Genomic DNA, 17,555 nt, shown 5'->3' on the forward strand with positions numbered 1-17,555 from the left:
GTTTGGTCCCCTGCTGCTGTGGAGGCCTTTCGGGAGCTTAAGCGCCGCTTTTCTTCCGCCCCTGTGTTGCGTCAGCCTGATGTTGCTCTTCCTTTTCAGGTTGAGGTCGACGCTTCTGAAATCGGAGCTGGGGCGGTTTTGTCGCAAAGAAGTTCCGACTGCTCCGTGATGAAACCTTGTGCTTTTTTTTCTCGTAAATTTTCACCCGCCGAGTGGAATTATGATATTGGGAATCGGGAGCTTTTGGCCATGAAGTGGGCTTTTGAGGAGTGGCGTCATTGGCTTGAGGGGGCTAGACATCAGGTGGTGGTATTGACCGACCACAAAAATTTAATTTATCTTGAGTCCGCCAGACGCCTGAATCCTAGACAGGCGCGCTGGTCGTTGTTTTTCTCTCGGTTTAATTTTGTGGTGTCATACCTACCGGGTTCTAAGAATGTTAAGGCGGATGCCCTTTCTAGGAGTTTTGAGCCTGACTCCCCTGGTAATTCTGAACCTACAGGTATCCTTAAGGATGGAGTGATATTGTCTGCCGTTTCTCCAGACCTGCGGCGGGCCTTGCAGGATTTTCAGGCGGATAGACCTGATCGTTGCCCACCTGGTAGACTGTTTGTTCCTGATGATTGGACCAGTAAAGTCATTTCTGAGGTTCATTCTTCTGCGTTGGCAGGTCATCCTGGAATCTTTGGTACCAGGGATTTGGTGGCAAGGTCCTTCTGGTGGCCTTCCCTGTCACGAGATGTACGAGGCTTTGTGCAGTCTTGTGACGTTTGTGCTCAGGCCAAGCCTTGTTGTTCTCGGGCTAGTGGATTGTTGTTGCCCTTGCCTATCCCGAAGAGGCCTTGGACGCACATCTCGATGGATTTTATTTCGGATCTTCCTGTTTCTCAGAAGATGTCTGTCATCTGGGTGGTGTGTGACCGTTTCTCTAAGATGGTCCATTTGGTTCCCCTGCCTAAGTTGCCTTCTTCTTCCGAGTTGGTTCCTCTGTTTTTTCAAAATGTGGTTCGTTTGCATGGTATTCCGGAGAATATCGTTTCTGACAGAGGAACCCAATTCGTGTCTAGATTTTGGCGGGCATTCTGTGCTAGGATGGGCATAGATTTGTCTTTCTCGTCTGCTTTCCATCCTCAGACTAATGGCCAGACCGAGCGGACGAATCAGACTTTGGAGACATATTTGAGGTGTTTTGTGTCTGCAGATCAGGATGATTGGGTTGCTTTTTTGCCTTTAGCGGAGTTTGCCCTCAATAATCGGGCCAGCTCTGCCACCTTGGTGTCTCCTTTTTTCTGTAATTCGGGGTTTCATCCTCGATTTTCCTCCGGTCAGGTGGAATCTTCGGATTGTCCTGGAGTGGATGCTGTGGTGGAGAGGTTGCATCAGATTTGGGGGCAGGTGGTGGACAATTTGAAGTTGCCTTTTTGCCAACCGCCGGCGTCGGGTTGGTCCTCGGCTTTGTGTCGGGGACTTGGTGTGGTTGTCTTCTCGTTTTGTCCCTATGAGGGTTTCTTCTCCTAAGTTTAAGCCTCGGTTCATCGGCCCGTACAAGATATTGGAGATTCTTAACCCTGTGTCCTTCCGTTTGGACCTCCCTGCATCTTTTTCTATTCATAATGTTTTTCATCGGTCATTGTTGCGCAGGTATGAGGTACCGGTTGTGCCTTCCGTTGAGCCTCCTGCTCCGGTGTTGGTTGAGGGCGAGTTGGAGTACGTTGTGGAAAAAATCTTGGACTCCCGTGTTTCCAGACGGAAACTCCAGTATCTGGTCAAATGGAAGGGATACGGTCAGGAGGATAATTCCTGGGTGACTGCCTCTGAGGTTCATGCCTCCGATCTGGTCCGTGCCTTTCATAGGGCTCATCCTGATCGCCCTGGTGGTTCTGGTGAGGGTTCGGTGCCCCCTCCTTGAGGGGGGGGGTACTGTTGTGAAATTGGATTTTGGGCTCCCCCGGTGGCCACTGGTGGAATTGAACTTGTGTGCATCATCCCCTCTGTTCACCTGTTCCCATCAGGATGTGGGAGTCGCTATTTAACCTTGCTCCTCTGTCACTTCCATGCCGGTCAACATTGTAATCAGAAGCCTTTCTGTGCATGTTCCTGCTACCAGACAACTTCCAGCTAAGTCGGACTTTTGTCCTTGTTTGTTTTTTGCATTTTGTTCCAGTTCACAGCTGCAGTTTCGTTTCTGTGTCTGGAAAGCTCTTGTGATCTGAAATTGCCACTCTGATGTTATGAGTTAATACTAGAGTCTTAAAGTAATTTCAGGATGGTGTATTGATAGGGTTTTCAGCTGACCATGAAAGTACCCTTTCTGTCTTCCTGCTATCTAGTAAGCGGACCTCGATTTTGCTAAACCTATTTTCATACTACGTTTGTCATTTTCATCTTAAATCACCGCCAATATATGTGGGGGCCTCTGTCTGCCTTTCGGGGAAATTTCTCTAGAGGTGAGCCAGGACTATATTTTCCTCTGCCAGGATTAGTTAGTCCTCCGGCCGGCGCTGGGCGTCTAGGGATAAAACGCAGGCTACGCTACCCGGCTACTGTTAGTTGTGCGGCAGGTTTAGTTCATGGTCAGTTTAAGTTTCCATCCTTCCAAGAGCTAGTTCCTATGTATGCTGGGCTATGTTCTCTTGCCATTGAGAACCATAACATTCAACCTTCTGTTCCAAATTACCATTTTTAAAAACGCAATTGGCTGTTCCGGCCTACTAAAGGTGTCTGTCTGCCCCTGCCTGGTGTTGTCCTCAACTGAATAAAGCTGAGCTTCTACCTTCTGTTCCAAATTACCATTTTTAAAAATGCAATTGGCTGTTCCGGCCTACTAAAGGTGTCTGTCTGCCCCTGCCTGGTGTTGTCCTCAACTGAATAAAGCTGAGCTTCTACCTTCTGCCTCTTACTAACTGCTGTTTTTTTTAAAAATTGGCTGTTCCGGCCTACTAAAGGTGTCTGTCTGCCCCTGCCTGGTGTTGTCCTCAACTGAATAAAGCTGAGCTTCAACCTTCTGTTCCAAATTACCATTTTTAAAAAAGCAATTGGCTGTTCCGGCCTACTAAAGGTGTCTGTCTGCCCCTGCCTGGTGTTGTCCTCAACTGAATAAAGCTGAGCTTCTACCTTCTGTTCCAAATTACCATTTTTAAAAATGCAATTGGCTGTTCCGGCCTACTAAAGGTGTCTGTCTGCCCCTGCCTGGTGTTGTCCTCAACTGAACAAAGCTGAGCTTCCACATTCTGGCTTTCGCCCTATACTATCAGATATTAAACTGCATTTGGCCTACTAGTGTGGTTATGCCCTTGAAACAGTGTCTGCTGCTCTTGGGTTTGCTACTCCACTGAACAAAGCAATGCCGCCTGTTTAGTCCTGTTACCAATTTTGAACTGCATTTAGCCTACTTTATTCTTTGGCCCTATATCTGTTTCCTCCTCATCCTGCCCATTGCCCAGCCACTGCTAGATGAGTCTGCTGGTACATTGACCTAGACCACTACATTCCCCTTATACTCTACACAGCCAGAATCTGACCCTGCTGAAAGTAAGGTTCCCCTTCCCGCATGTTATACCACCTTACACAGGGACAGAGAGGAAGGTGCAGATGAAAGTGCAGGTTCCTTCATCAGGTGGGGGGGCATACTCGTTGGCGACGTCACTGGCACAGGGCCCCTCAGAGTACGCAAAAGTGTCGCTGCTGGTGGGAGGCGCCCCCGCCATGCAAACACACATCGCTGTACTTTGAGGGGCCCTGTGCCAGTGCCAATGCGAACGAGTGGGCCCCCCCTGCTTGCTCAGGATCACAGCACTTGCAACGTTGAAATACTTACCTTTCCCTGCAACACCGCCGTGACGTAGTCCGCATTTCCTGGGCCCACGAAAAACTTGAGCCGGCCCTACTCCCCCCACAACTTTTGCCAAATGACCCCCAATTCCCTATGCCCAACTATTATTATAAAGTTAATTAAGATTGACAAGCTTCAGAAACAAGAATGGATGTTTTTGGCATTAAAATGGGCACTGTATGTGTTTTCCTGGCCTCCACTCACTGCCGACTATGCTTCCCCATTGACTTGCATTGGGTTTCGTGTTTCGGTCGATCCCCGACTTTTAGCGATAATCGGCCGACTGCACTCGACTCGACTCTGGACAAAATCGGGTTTCACAAAACCCGACTCGATCTTAAAAAAATGAAAGTCGCTCAACTCTAATCATGACCTCTTCAAGCCTATTATAAATTTATAATGTCAGATTAAAACCATTTTATTTTAAATGAAGTTTTTGTTAAATAAATATTAAAATGTTTTAATTTTTTCTTTCATTTTCCATATTATTTTCTAAATTAAATAACAATTCTGAAATCTTGCACTTTTAACACTGTGCACTAAGCCAAATAATAGGTGACTTTCAGCGGCCACGTAGACTGGCTCTGACTCATTGAGGGGGTGGAGGTGAGCTGCGACCATCATCTACTGTGTTGTGAATGGTTGATCTTGTGTGACCCTCTGTACATCCAGGTATAATCTGTAATTGTACTTCTGCAACGATAATGACATGAGTCTATTAGACATCTGAGCAAGTAAAACAATTGCAATACATCAGAATATTTTCTTAACATAGTGATATAGAAAATTGAAAAAAGAAACCATGATAAAACATGCTGAAAATGATAAAAGTGTTTGAAAACAAATTTGACATAAAAGCCATATTTAAATTATAGGTCATTCTCTAATGACACATTCCCTTTAAGGTCATTATACACAGGACGATGCAAATTGTATGGGTATTGATCAATTTTAATGCAATTACGGTATTTGGTCTCTCCTCAGTTTGCATATTGTTGGTAGCATGTCTCCATTTTGAAGGACCACATAAATGATCCAGTCATCTAATAAACAAGTGTTTTGCTCACTGGTGGACACAGACAGAAGAGGGCCCCTGTGCAAGAACAATATATGGGCTCATCATAATGCACAATTCCACCTGCATTGGAGGTAGAACGTGTCCCCCTTACCACTTGGGCTCCTGGCTGGCTGCACAGGTTGCACCAATGATACGTCTACCCTTGGTTTTGCTTGTTCATTGTCTGATTAGCTGTATATCTACACCAGCCAATGATCGGGAATGATAATTCTTATGAATGCTCATATTGATATATGTGCATGACTTTTATGTTCAGAATCCCTTTATATGGGCTTAGCAGTGAAGACTTGATGGTCGAACCTACTCATCATTCCACAAATGGTCTGGATTAGCTACAATGTCTGCTGTACTGAGCAGCCGGTACATTTACTGATTGCTGCTGTAAGAGAATTCAATTATGAGCGTATGGTAAAAATAACAGTAAAAAAGTATATGCAAATTGCCTCTTCAGAGAGAAAGAGAACTTGAACTCTATAGCGCCGCCTGTTGGAAGTAGCGATCCTACAAGTCACAATCAACCCTTTAACGAGTCGTGCAATATGACTTGGGATAAAAGCCAACTCAGAATCTCAATTTGCAGACGCGGTGTTTCGGGCTATTGGCCCTCGTCAGTGCAAAGTATGAGAACTGATTTGGCTTTTTTTTTTTGCAAAAACGTTCAACAGCTTCATCAGCTGGATAGAGAGAAGTCATGAAATAGCTATGTATTTAAAATATCTTGAAACATTATTACCATGAGAGCGGAAACACACTGGTTGTATACTTTCACTTGCATTAGCCAGGAATGGTATTTACTTATAGAACTATGTAATAAGTTAATACTGCCAATGTTTTTGAAATATGCTATTTCCTTACATTGGATAATGATTCCATCTTAACACCAAACAAGCATAAAAAATTTGACAATGAATTTCCAATGTTGGCGGGAGCCCTAATGTTGCTCTTCTGTTACCTCCCTGCATGGTATTTCTAACACTGTGATACTAGAAGCCCACGCTTACCATTGTATCCCGACAGGTTGTCTTTGTATTGACCGGAGACTGTGATGACAGAAGCCACGTGGGCTACAAGATATACGAGGAGATTGCTTCTACAAGTTCTGGCCAAGTATTTCACCTGGATAAAAAGCAGGTTAATGAGGTAACGTAGACCACATTGGCTCCTCGTTCTATGCCGGTATCATTCCAGAGATACAGATTCTGACAATCACCATTATTTGCTGCAATAAGAGTCCCTGAATGGGGTGTTTGCATGGTGGATTTGTTGGCACTTATTTTGGTGCATATTTCACTTTGAAATCTGCATGAAATCTTACCGCCTCGAATCTTTCTAAAGTATGAAATCCACATTGCCTTTTTTAAAGCAGCAGGATTCTTTGTCACAGATTGGAAATGTCACAGATAAAAGACAGACAGCAGGTCACACCATAAACCTGCCATAGATGCGATTTAAAAAACAGTATATGGTCTTGCTCACATGGTGCGTTTTTGCAGCTGTTTCCTCTCCTGCATTTTTGCCATGGAAAAAAGCAGCATTTTACAGTACCAGCAAAGTGAATGGGATTTCTTAAATCTCATGCCCATGCTGCCTACTTTTTCCTTGTAGATTTGAACAATCAAAGTGTTTTTTTCTAATACACAGCATGTCAATTGTTTCAGCAAATGTGTGCATTTTTCACCTATTTAAATGACTGGGAAAAAAAGACAAGTAAAAACGCATCACAAGCAGACACAAAAATGCATAAAAAATGCTCAAAGCAGGATTTTTCCTGCCACCAGTGTTTTTTGCTGAAAAAAATCAGCTGCAAATACTCAGTGTGCACATAGAATATGTCTGATTATTTCACACGAGAAATCAGCAGTTTACAAAGAACCTGTCAGCATGAGTTTGTAATGTATAGACGTGGCTGTAATGGCACTCTAAGGGCTCATACTCACTTGCGCGAAACTCGGATGAGTCTCGCACGGCAATACCCGGCACTGCTCCTGGCACAGAGGAGAGGAGCGTGCAGCTGCATGTATTCCTATGTGGCCGCACGCTCCGATCTGAGTGCCGGCAGCAGCGCCGGGTATTGCCGTGCGAGACACAAGTGAGTGTGAGCCCTTATACTGATTAGACTGATACCTTTGGTGGAGAAATCAGCTTTGTTGTTCTTCTTTAACCACCATTTAAAGTTCACAGTCCGGCCCCTGAGGACCGAAACATCATTAGCAGAAAACTTCAAATGCTGCTTAATGAAGAACTGCAAAGCGGATTTATTCACCAAAGATATCAATGTAATCAGTATTACTGCGCCATTATAGCCATGGCTTTACTTTACATGATAAACTCGTGCTGACAGGTTCACTTTATAATTACTGCAGGGTGTTAGAATAATACCGGTGTCTTTACTAACATACACAGCTGAGTTGTCCTCTGTTCCCGGTAATACAGAGTGATAACTTTTTTAAGCATTTTTGGAGCATTGCGTAATATGCTCTATTTTAGGATGATTACATTTTTTGCTGCTTTTGGAACATTGTGGAAAGTGTTTTATTTTGGAATTCCCCCATCTATGTTCAGCTGCATTACATGAATTTCTATTTATAATAAATATATACTATCCAATGCTAAAAATGACAACCAAATACACTGAAAAACGTATATCTGTAATGAATAAAATGAAGTGTAAACTATATGGTTCAGAATCCAAACAAGTGTCAGTGCTACCACGAGTGTAAATAATGACAAAGAAAAAGCTTGAAGATTGATCTCATCCCAAAATATATGGTATGTCTCAAGTCTTGTTTACAATGGAGGGAAATGTTCAGTGGAATGTTCCAACTGTTTATGGCAACAAGGACAAACGGACTTAAATCAAGCAACAACAGAATTGCTAAACAGTTTTCCGAATTCTTGCTGCTACAGGCCACAGGTCAATGGAGGGAAGTTTACTACAAATATTTTCCTTGAGTTTTGTAAATGCAAACACTGAGGCTGTCTGGCATATTTTTATGGGTTCACATATACAGGCCTGTCCTAACCTGATCATTTAATGGGTCTGGATTATTGTGCATAAAATATTAGCGGCTTGGTCTGCTTATCCATGCTTTTCACAGTTCAGCTCAGCCTTAGTTGACCTCACTGCACATGAAAGAACTTGAGCACAACTTATTCACATTTTATTGGAAATGAAAGAGAACTCAAACATTGCCACAGTGTGTGTCATCAAAAAATGTGAAGTGGAACAATCGAGCTTGATTGCTGGCCATCATCTATAATGGTGAATTGGACATTAGGATGCAGTAATATATGTCATTTCTTTGTCCAGGTCCCTCAAAGATGAGCTCAGGGCGTCCATCTGATTGGAACCCAAGTAATAAGCTGAATTCAGTTTCAGCAAGTGTTACATTTCCCTCCATTGCCGTCACAGATGAAGCAAAATAATAATCAGATCCTTCTGAAATCAATGTCCATGCAATGCACAGAAAAGCTTTGCAGAGACAGAGTGAGGGAAAGAGAGACAGAGAGAGATGCTCACTGTGGCTACTACCAGGGTCATGGATAATGGCCCTGAATGGAGAACCTATGTTTTTAACCCTGGACTCACTGATATGGCTTTTGAAAGTAGGTTTTCTACTGCAAACCAGATAACCCCATACTCTGCAGCGCATTTGTGCAGAGCGAGCTGCTAATCAATTTGCCAGTCATGTAACATTATGACTACGACTATGGCTTTTATTGTAATTTGTTGTATTTTAAAATCAAGCTTTTTACAATGTCTTCATAAAATGAAAGTAGAATTCTTAGCAGTTTTGAAGCTCTATTAAATTGTGTTTATTCTTTTTATGTTTGGAGCAAACAGTAATAATAATGAAATGTCTTTATTCAGGTATTAAAATGGGTAGAGGAAGCAGTTCAAGCCTCGAAAGTTCACCTCGTGTCTACAGACCACTTGGTTGGTGCCTTACATACCTGGGAAATTCCATTAGATCCAAGTCTTCGGGAAGTTACTGTGTCGCTGAGCGGACCGTCTCCAGATATAGAACTCTATGATCCAATTGGTAAGGGTCTTTACAAGGATGAAGTAGTTAACTATCTCCGATATGCTTTATTTTCTGTACAACAGTTAAGGGGCTGCCAGTTTGCCTAATATACCCTTCAAAGCAGGTGCGATACATTTTACAGCAGCCACATGGACCATAGCCAGCAATTGTCAGGACCTAACTAATCTAAGGTTAGGTGCATACAGTGCTCTTCACCTAGGATTATGCCTGGGTTTCTGTTGTAATCCCCCTAAACATTTATTCTGATGGGATCCCCAAAGGAGCCATTCACTTGAATGAAGCTAAAGGAGTCACTGTGATCACTATCTAGCCCACTGATGGACACAGACAAAAAAGGGTCACTGTGCAAGAACAAAACATGGGACCTTTGCTGGAAAATAGCTCATTAATTCCACCTCATTTAGAGGTGGTAGTGGCCCCCTTACTACTGTGGTCCCTAATTGGCCGCAAATGTTGCATCAATGATATGTCAATCCCTGATTCAGCAGAACCAATTTGCTGCCTTTTTTGATTCGGATATTGGATGTGTGTCATGGCAGGACAATGTTGTGTAAATGTCCTGTTGTTATTTTATCTGTACCAGTTATTTTCTTACATGTTACTAATGTTTCTCGTTAATAAACTTTTTTTGTTGTCTTGACCATGTCTCATATGTATTTTCTCTATAAACCGAGGTTGCCTCACACTAGCAGTATTTGGTCTGTATTTATTATCAGTATTTGTAATCCAATACCAGGAGTGGGTGATGAAGGCTGAAGTGCTAGATATGCTAATATTATACTTTTCCTCTAATAGTTCCAATCCTTGTTTTGGCTTACAAATACCAATATAAAGTAGTGACCACATACTGCTAGTGTGACGGCAGCGATGTGGTTTTAGTGATAAGGTTGTTGACGACATTGCGTCCTGATTCTGTTCTGCTATGCAGAATCCATTGGACACAGACTGAAGAGACAATGGCTGTCATACAAAACAGATCTATACTCATGAAGTCAGGTGTCAGAAATAATGAATTCATGATGCACATATAACAGCCTCATGAATTCACTATTTCTGACACATATGCAGGTGAGCATAGATATGCCGTGTATGACCGCCATCGTCCCTTGAGTTTGTGTGAAATAGATTATGTACACAGAAGAGAAAAAGGAGGCTATACAATGCACTTCTCTACTCACCAGGTCAGGCGTCCCAACTAATGAGTTTTTGGACACCTGACCTGTAGAGTATAGTTTTGCATGGTATTGCCACCATTGTCTCTTCAGTCTGCAACACTAGTCACAGACTAAGCAGAATGAAGAGATTAAGGAGAAAATACAAGTATACATTTTTTGGTCCACCTCATAGCTCTATACTAAAGACACACAAAGTCTTGTACTTGCTAACTACTGGAGCTATGATGTGGCCAAAAAATAAAGTGTGTGGCGAAGTTTGTTTTATTTGGCGCACGGTGTGTGTTGCCGGCGGCGAAAGACACAATAAACCAAACATAATTGGGGCAAAAAAACTTGTATTTATTTTTTAACAACCAAAATATTTATTTAACTGCGCCTGCTTGGGGTAGAGTGATGTAAACGGGGTGTGTTAAGCACTGAGGCCTGGATAACCGTGGACAACGCAGAGGTGGCATGAGAAGGGGCAATGAAACTAGTGGGGTCTGGTAGTTCGGAGATAGAGCTTGACACATGAGAGGCTTGAGACGCACTGGAAGGGTGAGACAAACCTGACATTACAGACACACTGGGAGGTGAAGGGGGAGGAATACTAAGAGTGCGCTGTTTTGATTTTTTTTTTTTTCTGTAATACCCGGGTTCTGGTAAGCCTCCGTGGGCTCATATGTCGTGGCATGGTCGTGGTGCTTGTAGAGCGTGCAGCCATGCCAGAGTCCATAGTGCTCGTAGAGCGTGCAGCCATGCCAGAGTCCATAGTGCTCGTAGAGCATGCAGCCATGCCAGAGTCCATAGCGCTTGTAGAGCGGAAGGCCATGCCAGGGTCCTGCTGCATCGTGGTGGTGGCAGTACGGAAGGCCATGCCAGGGTCCTGTTGCATCGTGGTGGTGGCGGTACGGAAGGCCATGCCAGGGTCCTACCGCATCGTGGTGGTGGCGGTACGGAAGGCCATGCCTGGGTCCTGCTGCATCGTCATGTCAGTGGAGGAGGTCCAAGCAGGAGCAGCGGTTGTCATGGTGGTGGCGGTGGGCTGTCCAACAGCACTCTGCATCGTGGTGGTGCTGTACTGGTGTCCGGCAGTGCTAGGAATAGAGGTGGCCATGCAGTGGTATGCAGCAGAGGTCGGCATTGAGGTTAATCATGACAGTGAAGGCACAGGTGGATATGCCGCCACTGTCTGCTGAAAATACCAACTCTGCTGCATAGCATGCACGTAAGCAGCATTGCAGGCCTGCATGACACTCAGCTGGAGATCAGGAGTAAGGTGTTCCGACATGCCCTGCTCAATTTGGTTAAAAAAATTATGTGCTGGCCTCTGGAGATCGGCTTTTACTTGGTCAAGGCTTTTGGTGACCTCCTGGATACATGTATTCATGTGGCTAAGTGAAATATCCATTTGGTCACCCAAAGCCTTGAGTCCTTCATGAAAAACTGAGCTCAAGTGCAAAAACTCGGCATGAGGGACCTGTCCGATGCCCTCTGCCGCTGCCGGGAGAAGCCCCCCCAAAAAAGGGGCAATGGCAGAGGACTGGGAAAGGGGAACATCTGATGGACCAGCATCCTGGTCGCCAGTTAGTGTGGCAGGCCCACTTGCTGCAGTGCTGCTGGATAGCTGGGACGGGTCCGTGGCTGTCTGATGAAGGTACGCTCCAGAACCTGGGCCAACAGTGCTGCTCCATGTGCTGTGAAAAAAGGAAAAAGAAAATTAATACCAAAAATTAACCAAACGCAAAGTCCTGTGGAATAGAAATATACAGATTATGGCAATACAATACAACCTAATGCACGGGAGAAATACTTACATTCTCTGGGCAAGGACTGGTCTTAAAAATGCCAGAACGCGATGGTATTTGTATTTTCTGATCCTTGCCCCTGAACCACTGGGAACACGGCTCTCTTGACGCAGGTCCTTGTTGAAGCGGTCCTTCATCGAACGCCAATGTGTTTTGACTCTGGCCACTGTTGAAAAAACAAAGCATAATGGTTAGACAATGGACTTTTGGCCGTGCTCACACAACTGTGTGTAATGAGAGAAACTCCTGAGAGTTTATCTCATCACACACAGTCGAGTGAGCACGGCCAAGGTCTCTGCTGCTTCACACTGCATTGCAATACTTACCAAAAGCATTTTGGACCCGATTCGGGGCGTTGTCCCAGCCATCCCACATCTCTTTGGCCACCTCATTCCATAGGCGCCGGATCATCACGTTGTCCGAGTGCTGTGGAACCCGGGTGTCCCACAACGGGACTCGCTCCTGGACCAGGGAGATGAGGATATCGTTGTCAATGAGATCCTCATCCCATTCTGGAATCTAAAACATAAATGAAGACATTAAATGTTGTATACATTAACATAAGGAAAAGAAAGAAAACAGAGGCTGAGAAATGGCATGAATAAGGAAATTCAAGATAAAAAAGGAGTCCAGAAGAAAATTATAAAGAAAGAGGAAAGTAAAGAAAGGAAGATTCTCTATCATCCTTAAAGTGACCTTTTAGTATTAGACTTTTAAAACTACAAACTAGGATGAATCTACACCAGAGGTGTCAAACTGCGTTCCTCGAGGGCTGCAAACCATGAGTGTTTTCAAGATTTCCTTAGCATTCCACAAGGTGCTGGAATCATTCTTTGCAGGTGATTAAATTATCACCTGTGCAATACAAGGAAATCCTGAAAACATGACCTGTTTGCGGCCCTCGAGGAATGCAGTTTGACACCTCTGATCTACACAGACACACAATCAGGAATGAACTGGACACGCCTGTGGGAAAACATTTCTCTGGACCTGGACACAGTATGACAAATTTAAAAGTCTTGATACTAAAAGGTCACTTTAAGGATGACAGAGAAAGAAACATTTGGGAATTCAAACTAATGAAGATGTTTGTTCAATTCTTTGACACTAGGACTCAATTTAACACCTGAATTTATAAGTCACTACATGGATACAATTCACACCTCCACCAGAGAGACTCCAGATAACTAAAAACATCATTCCCACTGCCTCTCCATTTGTAAGAAAATGCCTAATTTGATTTACTTGGCTTATCTTTAGGAGGCATCACACCTCACCCCCCCTGAACAAATGTCCTACTGCAGTATTCTTTAAATGTTGTGCTTTTTTCTTATTAATAGTGTTGAGCGATACCGTCCGATACTTGAAAGTATCGGTATCGGATAGTATCGGCCGATACCCGAAAAGTATCGGATATCGCCGATACCAATACCCGATACCAATACAAGTCAATGGGACACCAAGTATCGGAAGGCATCCTGATGGTTCCCAGGGTCTGAAGGAGAGGAAACTCTCCTTCAGGCCCTGGGATCCATATTAATGTGTAAAATAAAGAATTAAAATAAAAAATATTGATATACTCACCTCTCCGGAGGCCCCTGCACCTCACCGCTGTTAACCGGCAGCCTTCTTTGCTCAAAATGAGCGCGTTTAGGGCCTTCCATGATGTCACGGCTTCTGATTGGTCGTGTGCTGCTCATGTGACCGCCAGGCGACCAATCACAAGCCGTGACGTCATTCTCAGGTCCTAAATTCCTAGAATTAGGAATTTAGGACCTGAGAATGACGTCACGGCTTGTGATTGGTCGCATGTCGGTCACATGAGTGGCACGCGACCAATCAGAAGCCGTGACATCATGGAAGGTGCTGAACGCGCTCATTTTAAGCAAAGCAGGCTGCCGGTTACTACCAGGGCGCGTCAGAGGGTGAGTATATCCCTATTTTTTATATTAATTCTTTATTTTTACATGGATATGGATCCCAGGGCCTGAAGGAGAGTTTCCTCTCCTTCAGACCCTGGGAACCATACACTGGGAACTTCCGATTCCGATTCCCGATACCACAAAAGTATCGGATCTCGGTATCGGAATTCCGATACCGCAAGTATCGGCCGATACCCGATACTTGCGGTATCGGAATGCTCAACACTACTTATTAATCTATTTGTAATCTTGCCTGAAGAAGGAGCCACTGTACTCTGATAGCTTCCAAACATATTATTTTCTGGTTAGTCAATAAAGGTATCACTACGAGAATACTTCTGTCATCATTGGGCAGAAAAGTACTCACATCGATATTACTTTAAAAAATGATCATGTTTTCTAGAAACTTGTACCTTCTATGTGATATTGCTAGATGTATAATAGGCTTCAATGCATGTAGTCTCTTGTTAGATTTATATATATATACTATATAATTGTCTAAGGGTCACTTCAGTCTATCCTTCTGTCTGTCTCTCTGTCACGGATATTCATTGGTCGCGGCCTCTGTCTGTCATGGAAATCCAAGTCGCTGATTCGTCGTGGCAAAACACCCACCACCATTGCCACGACCAATCAGCGATGGTCATAGTCTGGCAGCAAAATGGCCGCTGCTTTACTGCCCTGCAGTCAGCGCTGAGTGCTCACACAGGGTTAACGCCAGCGTTAACAGACCGCGGTGTAACCCACTCCGTTAACGCAGCTATTAACCCTGTGTGACCAACTTTTTACTATTGATGCTGCATATGCAGCATCAATAGTAAAAAGATCTAATGTTATAAATAATAATAATAAAAAAAAGGTTATTCTCACCATCCGACGTCGCGCGCTGTACTCAGCAGTGCAAGCGGCAGGTTCCGGTGCCAAGGATGCTATGCGAGAAGGACCTGCCATGACGTCACAGTCATGTGACCGCGACGTCATCACAGGTCCTGCGCTCATTCCAACCCTGGGACAGGAAGCTGTGCTGCCGTGTGCACCGCACACAGGCGCCAGGACTTCAAGGGGCCTTCGGAAGGTGAGTTTATGTTTATTTTTTATTTTAAGTCTTTTTTAACCACGCATATAGTGCCCACATTGCTATATACTACGTGGGCTGTGTTACATACTGCATGGGCTCTGTTATATACTACATCTCTGTGCCATATACTATGTAGCTGGGCAATATACAACATGACTGTGCAATATACTACGTGGCTGTGCAATATACTACGTGCTGTGTTATATACTACGTAGCTGTGCAATATACTATGTGGCTGTGTCGGTTCTGTTATATACTATGTCGACTGTGCAATATACTATGTGGCTCTGTTATACACTACGTGGCTATGCAATATACTACGTGCCTCTACAATATACTACGTGGCTATGTTATATACTACGTGGCTCTGCTATATACTATGTCGCTGACCAATATACTGCATAGCTGTGCAATACACTACGTAGCTGTGCAATACACTACGTGACTGTGTTATATACTACGTGGCTGTGCAATATACTACGTGCCTGTGCAATATAATACGTGGCTCTACAATATACTACGTGGCTATGTTATATACTACGTGGCTCTGCTATATACTACGTGTCCACAACACCACCACAAAAAAGATGATACTCAAGTCCCAATTTTAGTCAAAAAGTACAAAATTTTCATCTGTTAAAGTGAGAATAATAACCAAATGACTTAAATGCACAAAAATACATTTTGGCCATTTTCAAAAAAATTTGAGTGGCTGATATAGCTGCCCTCCTTTTCAACAGTCACAAGCCTTGCATCTATGGAGTCTGCCAGTTTTTTAATCTGCTGATGATCATTTTTTTTGGACAGCACCAACCACAGTCTCCCAAACATTGTTGAGAGAGGAGACTGTTTTCCTTCACATAAACCTCCCATTTAAAAAGGGATTGCAAGTTCTCCATACCATAGGGTTTAGATCGAGTGAAGAAGAGGTCATGTTATTATTCTTTAATGTTTAAGGTTTTTACTGTCTGGCCAATCAGTGGAGACTTTCATGCATGGAACATTGTCCTGCATAAATTCCTGGTTTTCTTAAAAGATGCAGACGTTTTCTTCTACCACTGATTGAAGATGGTTATTCTTGTAAAAACTGGCAGTAGGTTTGGGAGTTGATTTTGAGTCCATCTTCAGCCCAAAATGGTCCAATTAGTTTTTCTTTAATAATACCAGCACACAGCCACCTCCACCTTGCTGGTGAGTTGTTGTGGAGGTCTGTGTTCATTACTGATGCAGCCATGGCTCATCCATCTGATTAATCAAAAGTTACTCATCTCATCAGTCCATAAAACCTTTGAAAAAATTGTCTTCAGATATTTGTTGGCCCAGTCTTGACATTTCACCTTCTGTGCCTTGTTCAGTCGTGGTCAGTTTCTCTCTTCTTTACCTTGGCCATGTCTCTGAGCACACCTCTACTGAGTTCCAGGAAGGTTGCAGTTCTGGAATATGAGAGCACTGGAGGATAATGGCTTCCTGGTCATTTCACATTTGACTCTTCTGAAATCTTTGGCAGTTAATAATCTTTGTTTCGCAACACTTTTTTTGAGACCCTGTTGACTATTTGTAACAAAACTTTTGATGAGTCTCCGATCATGCTTCAATATTGTATCAGTTACAAGAGCATAGCATCACTTTGTAAGACTTGCAACGATTATTGGCTTTTCAGTTTTCAGAATCAGTTAAATCTCTTTTTTGACCCATTTTGCCTAAGGAAAACAAGCTGCCTAATAATTCTGCACACTTCAATAAAGAGTGTTGATATACTTAGGCTTCACCCTCCTCATTACACACATACACATCACCTGATCTGCTTCATCCAATAAGCATTCAAGTTTATACAGCACAGAGATGGAAAATCTACAGAAAATCGATGATATTGTCAAAAGACTCACTACCTAATAATTGTGCACACAGTAGACATCTGCAGTTTAAGCTCTGTTACAGGTCCTGCAAAAAATACTAAACTTATTTCATCATCCTGCTACAGTTTTTTGTCCAGTAAAAAGGCAGACAGTATGACAGAAACCGGAGAACCCAGAGTAAACCCACGTAAACACGAGGAGAACATACAAACTCCTTGTTGTCCTTGGTGGGATTGAACCCAGGACCCCAGTGCTGCAATGCAACAGCGCTGCCCAATTTGGTGAAACTTAATAACATAATAGTCAATGTGTTCCATCTCCGTTCACCATGTTTCCTATACTGCATTGCTGTTAGTTTAGGTGTTCTGTTTGTTTTATATAGAGGAACAACAGAATTAACAAACACATGCGAATCAAATCATAGATGCTTGTTAGTGTGCCCCTTCCACACGCTATGCGAGACACTGGTCCCGCCATCCATTCACTCAACTATGAGGAGCCAAGTTGATAACATACACCTTTAATTTTAAGTTGAATTATGTTGCTTACTGCTCTATAATTCAGAATATTAATATTTTTCTAATTTCAGGAAAGCAAATAAAAGCAGAAACAGGCCTAAATGAGTTATTAAATATATTCAATTCTGCCAAGGTCTTAAATATTAAAGAACCAGCACCTGGGACTTGGAAAATAAAGGTAACTCAATACCTGTTATGATACTGTGTTTCGCAAAACTTCAACGCAAGCTGATTATTTGGTATTTATAGATATAAAACAGAAA

General features: G+C 43.3%; 1 protein-coding gene across 1 annotated transcript in view; it reads left to right on the plus strand.

Moving 5' to 3' along the window:
• The window catches only part of HMCN1 (hemicentin 1), a 768,245-nt gene that overhangs the window by 70,239 nt on the left and 680,451 nt on the right, over positions 1-17,555 (plus strand). Inside the window, exons 4-6 of the mRNA XM_077275842.1 lie at positions 5,928-6,050; positions 8,782-8,953; positions 17,364-17,470. Of these exons, the coding sequence (XP_077131957.1) occupies positions 5,928-6,050; positions 8,782-8,953; positions 17,364-17,470 (402 nt within the window). The remainder of the gene's footprint in view (positions 1-5,927; positions 6,051-8,781; positions 8,954-17,363; positions 17,471-17,555) is intronic.

This window comes from Ranitomeya variabilis, chromosome 8 (assembly GCF_051348905.1).
Source record: "Ranitomeya variabilis isolate aRanVar5 chromosome 8, aRanVar5.hap1, whole genome shotgun sequence".
In the NCBI taxonomy this organism is placed as follows: domain Eukaryota; kingdom Metazoa; phylum Chordata; class Amphibia; order Anura; family Dendrobatidae; genus Ranitomeya; species Ranitomeya variabilis.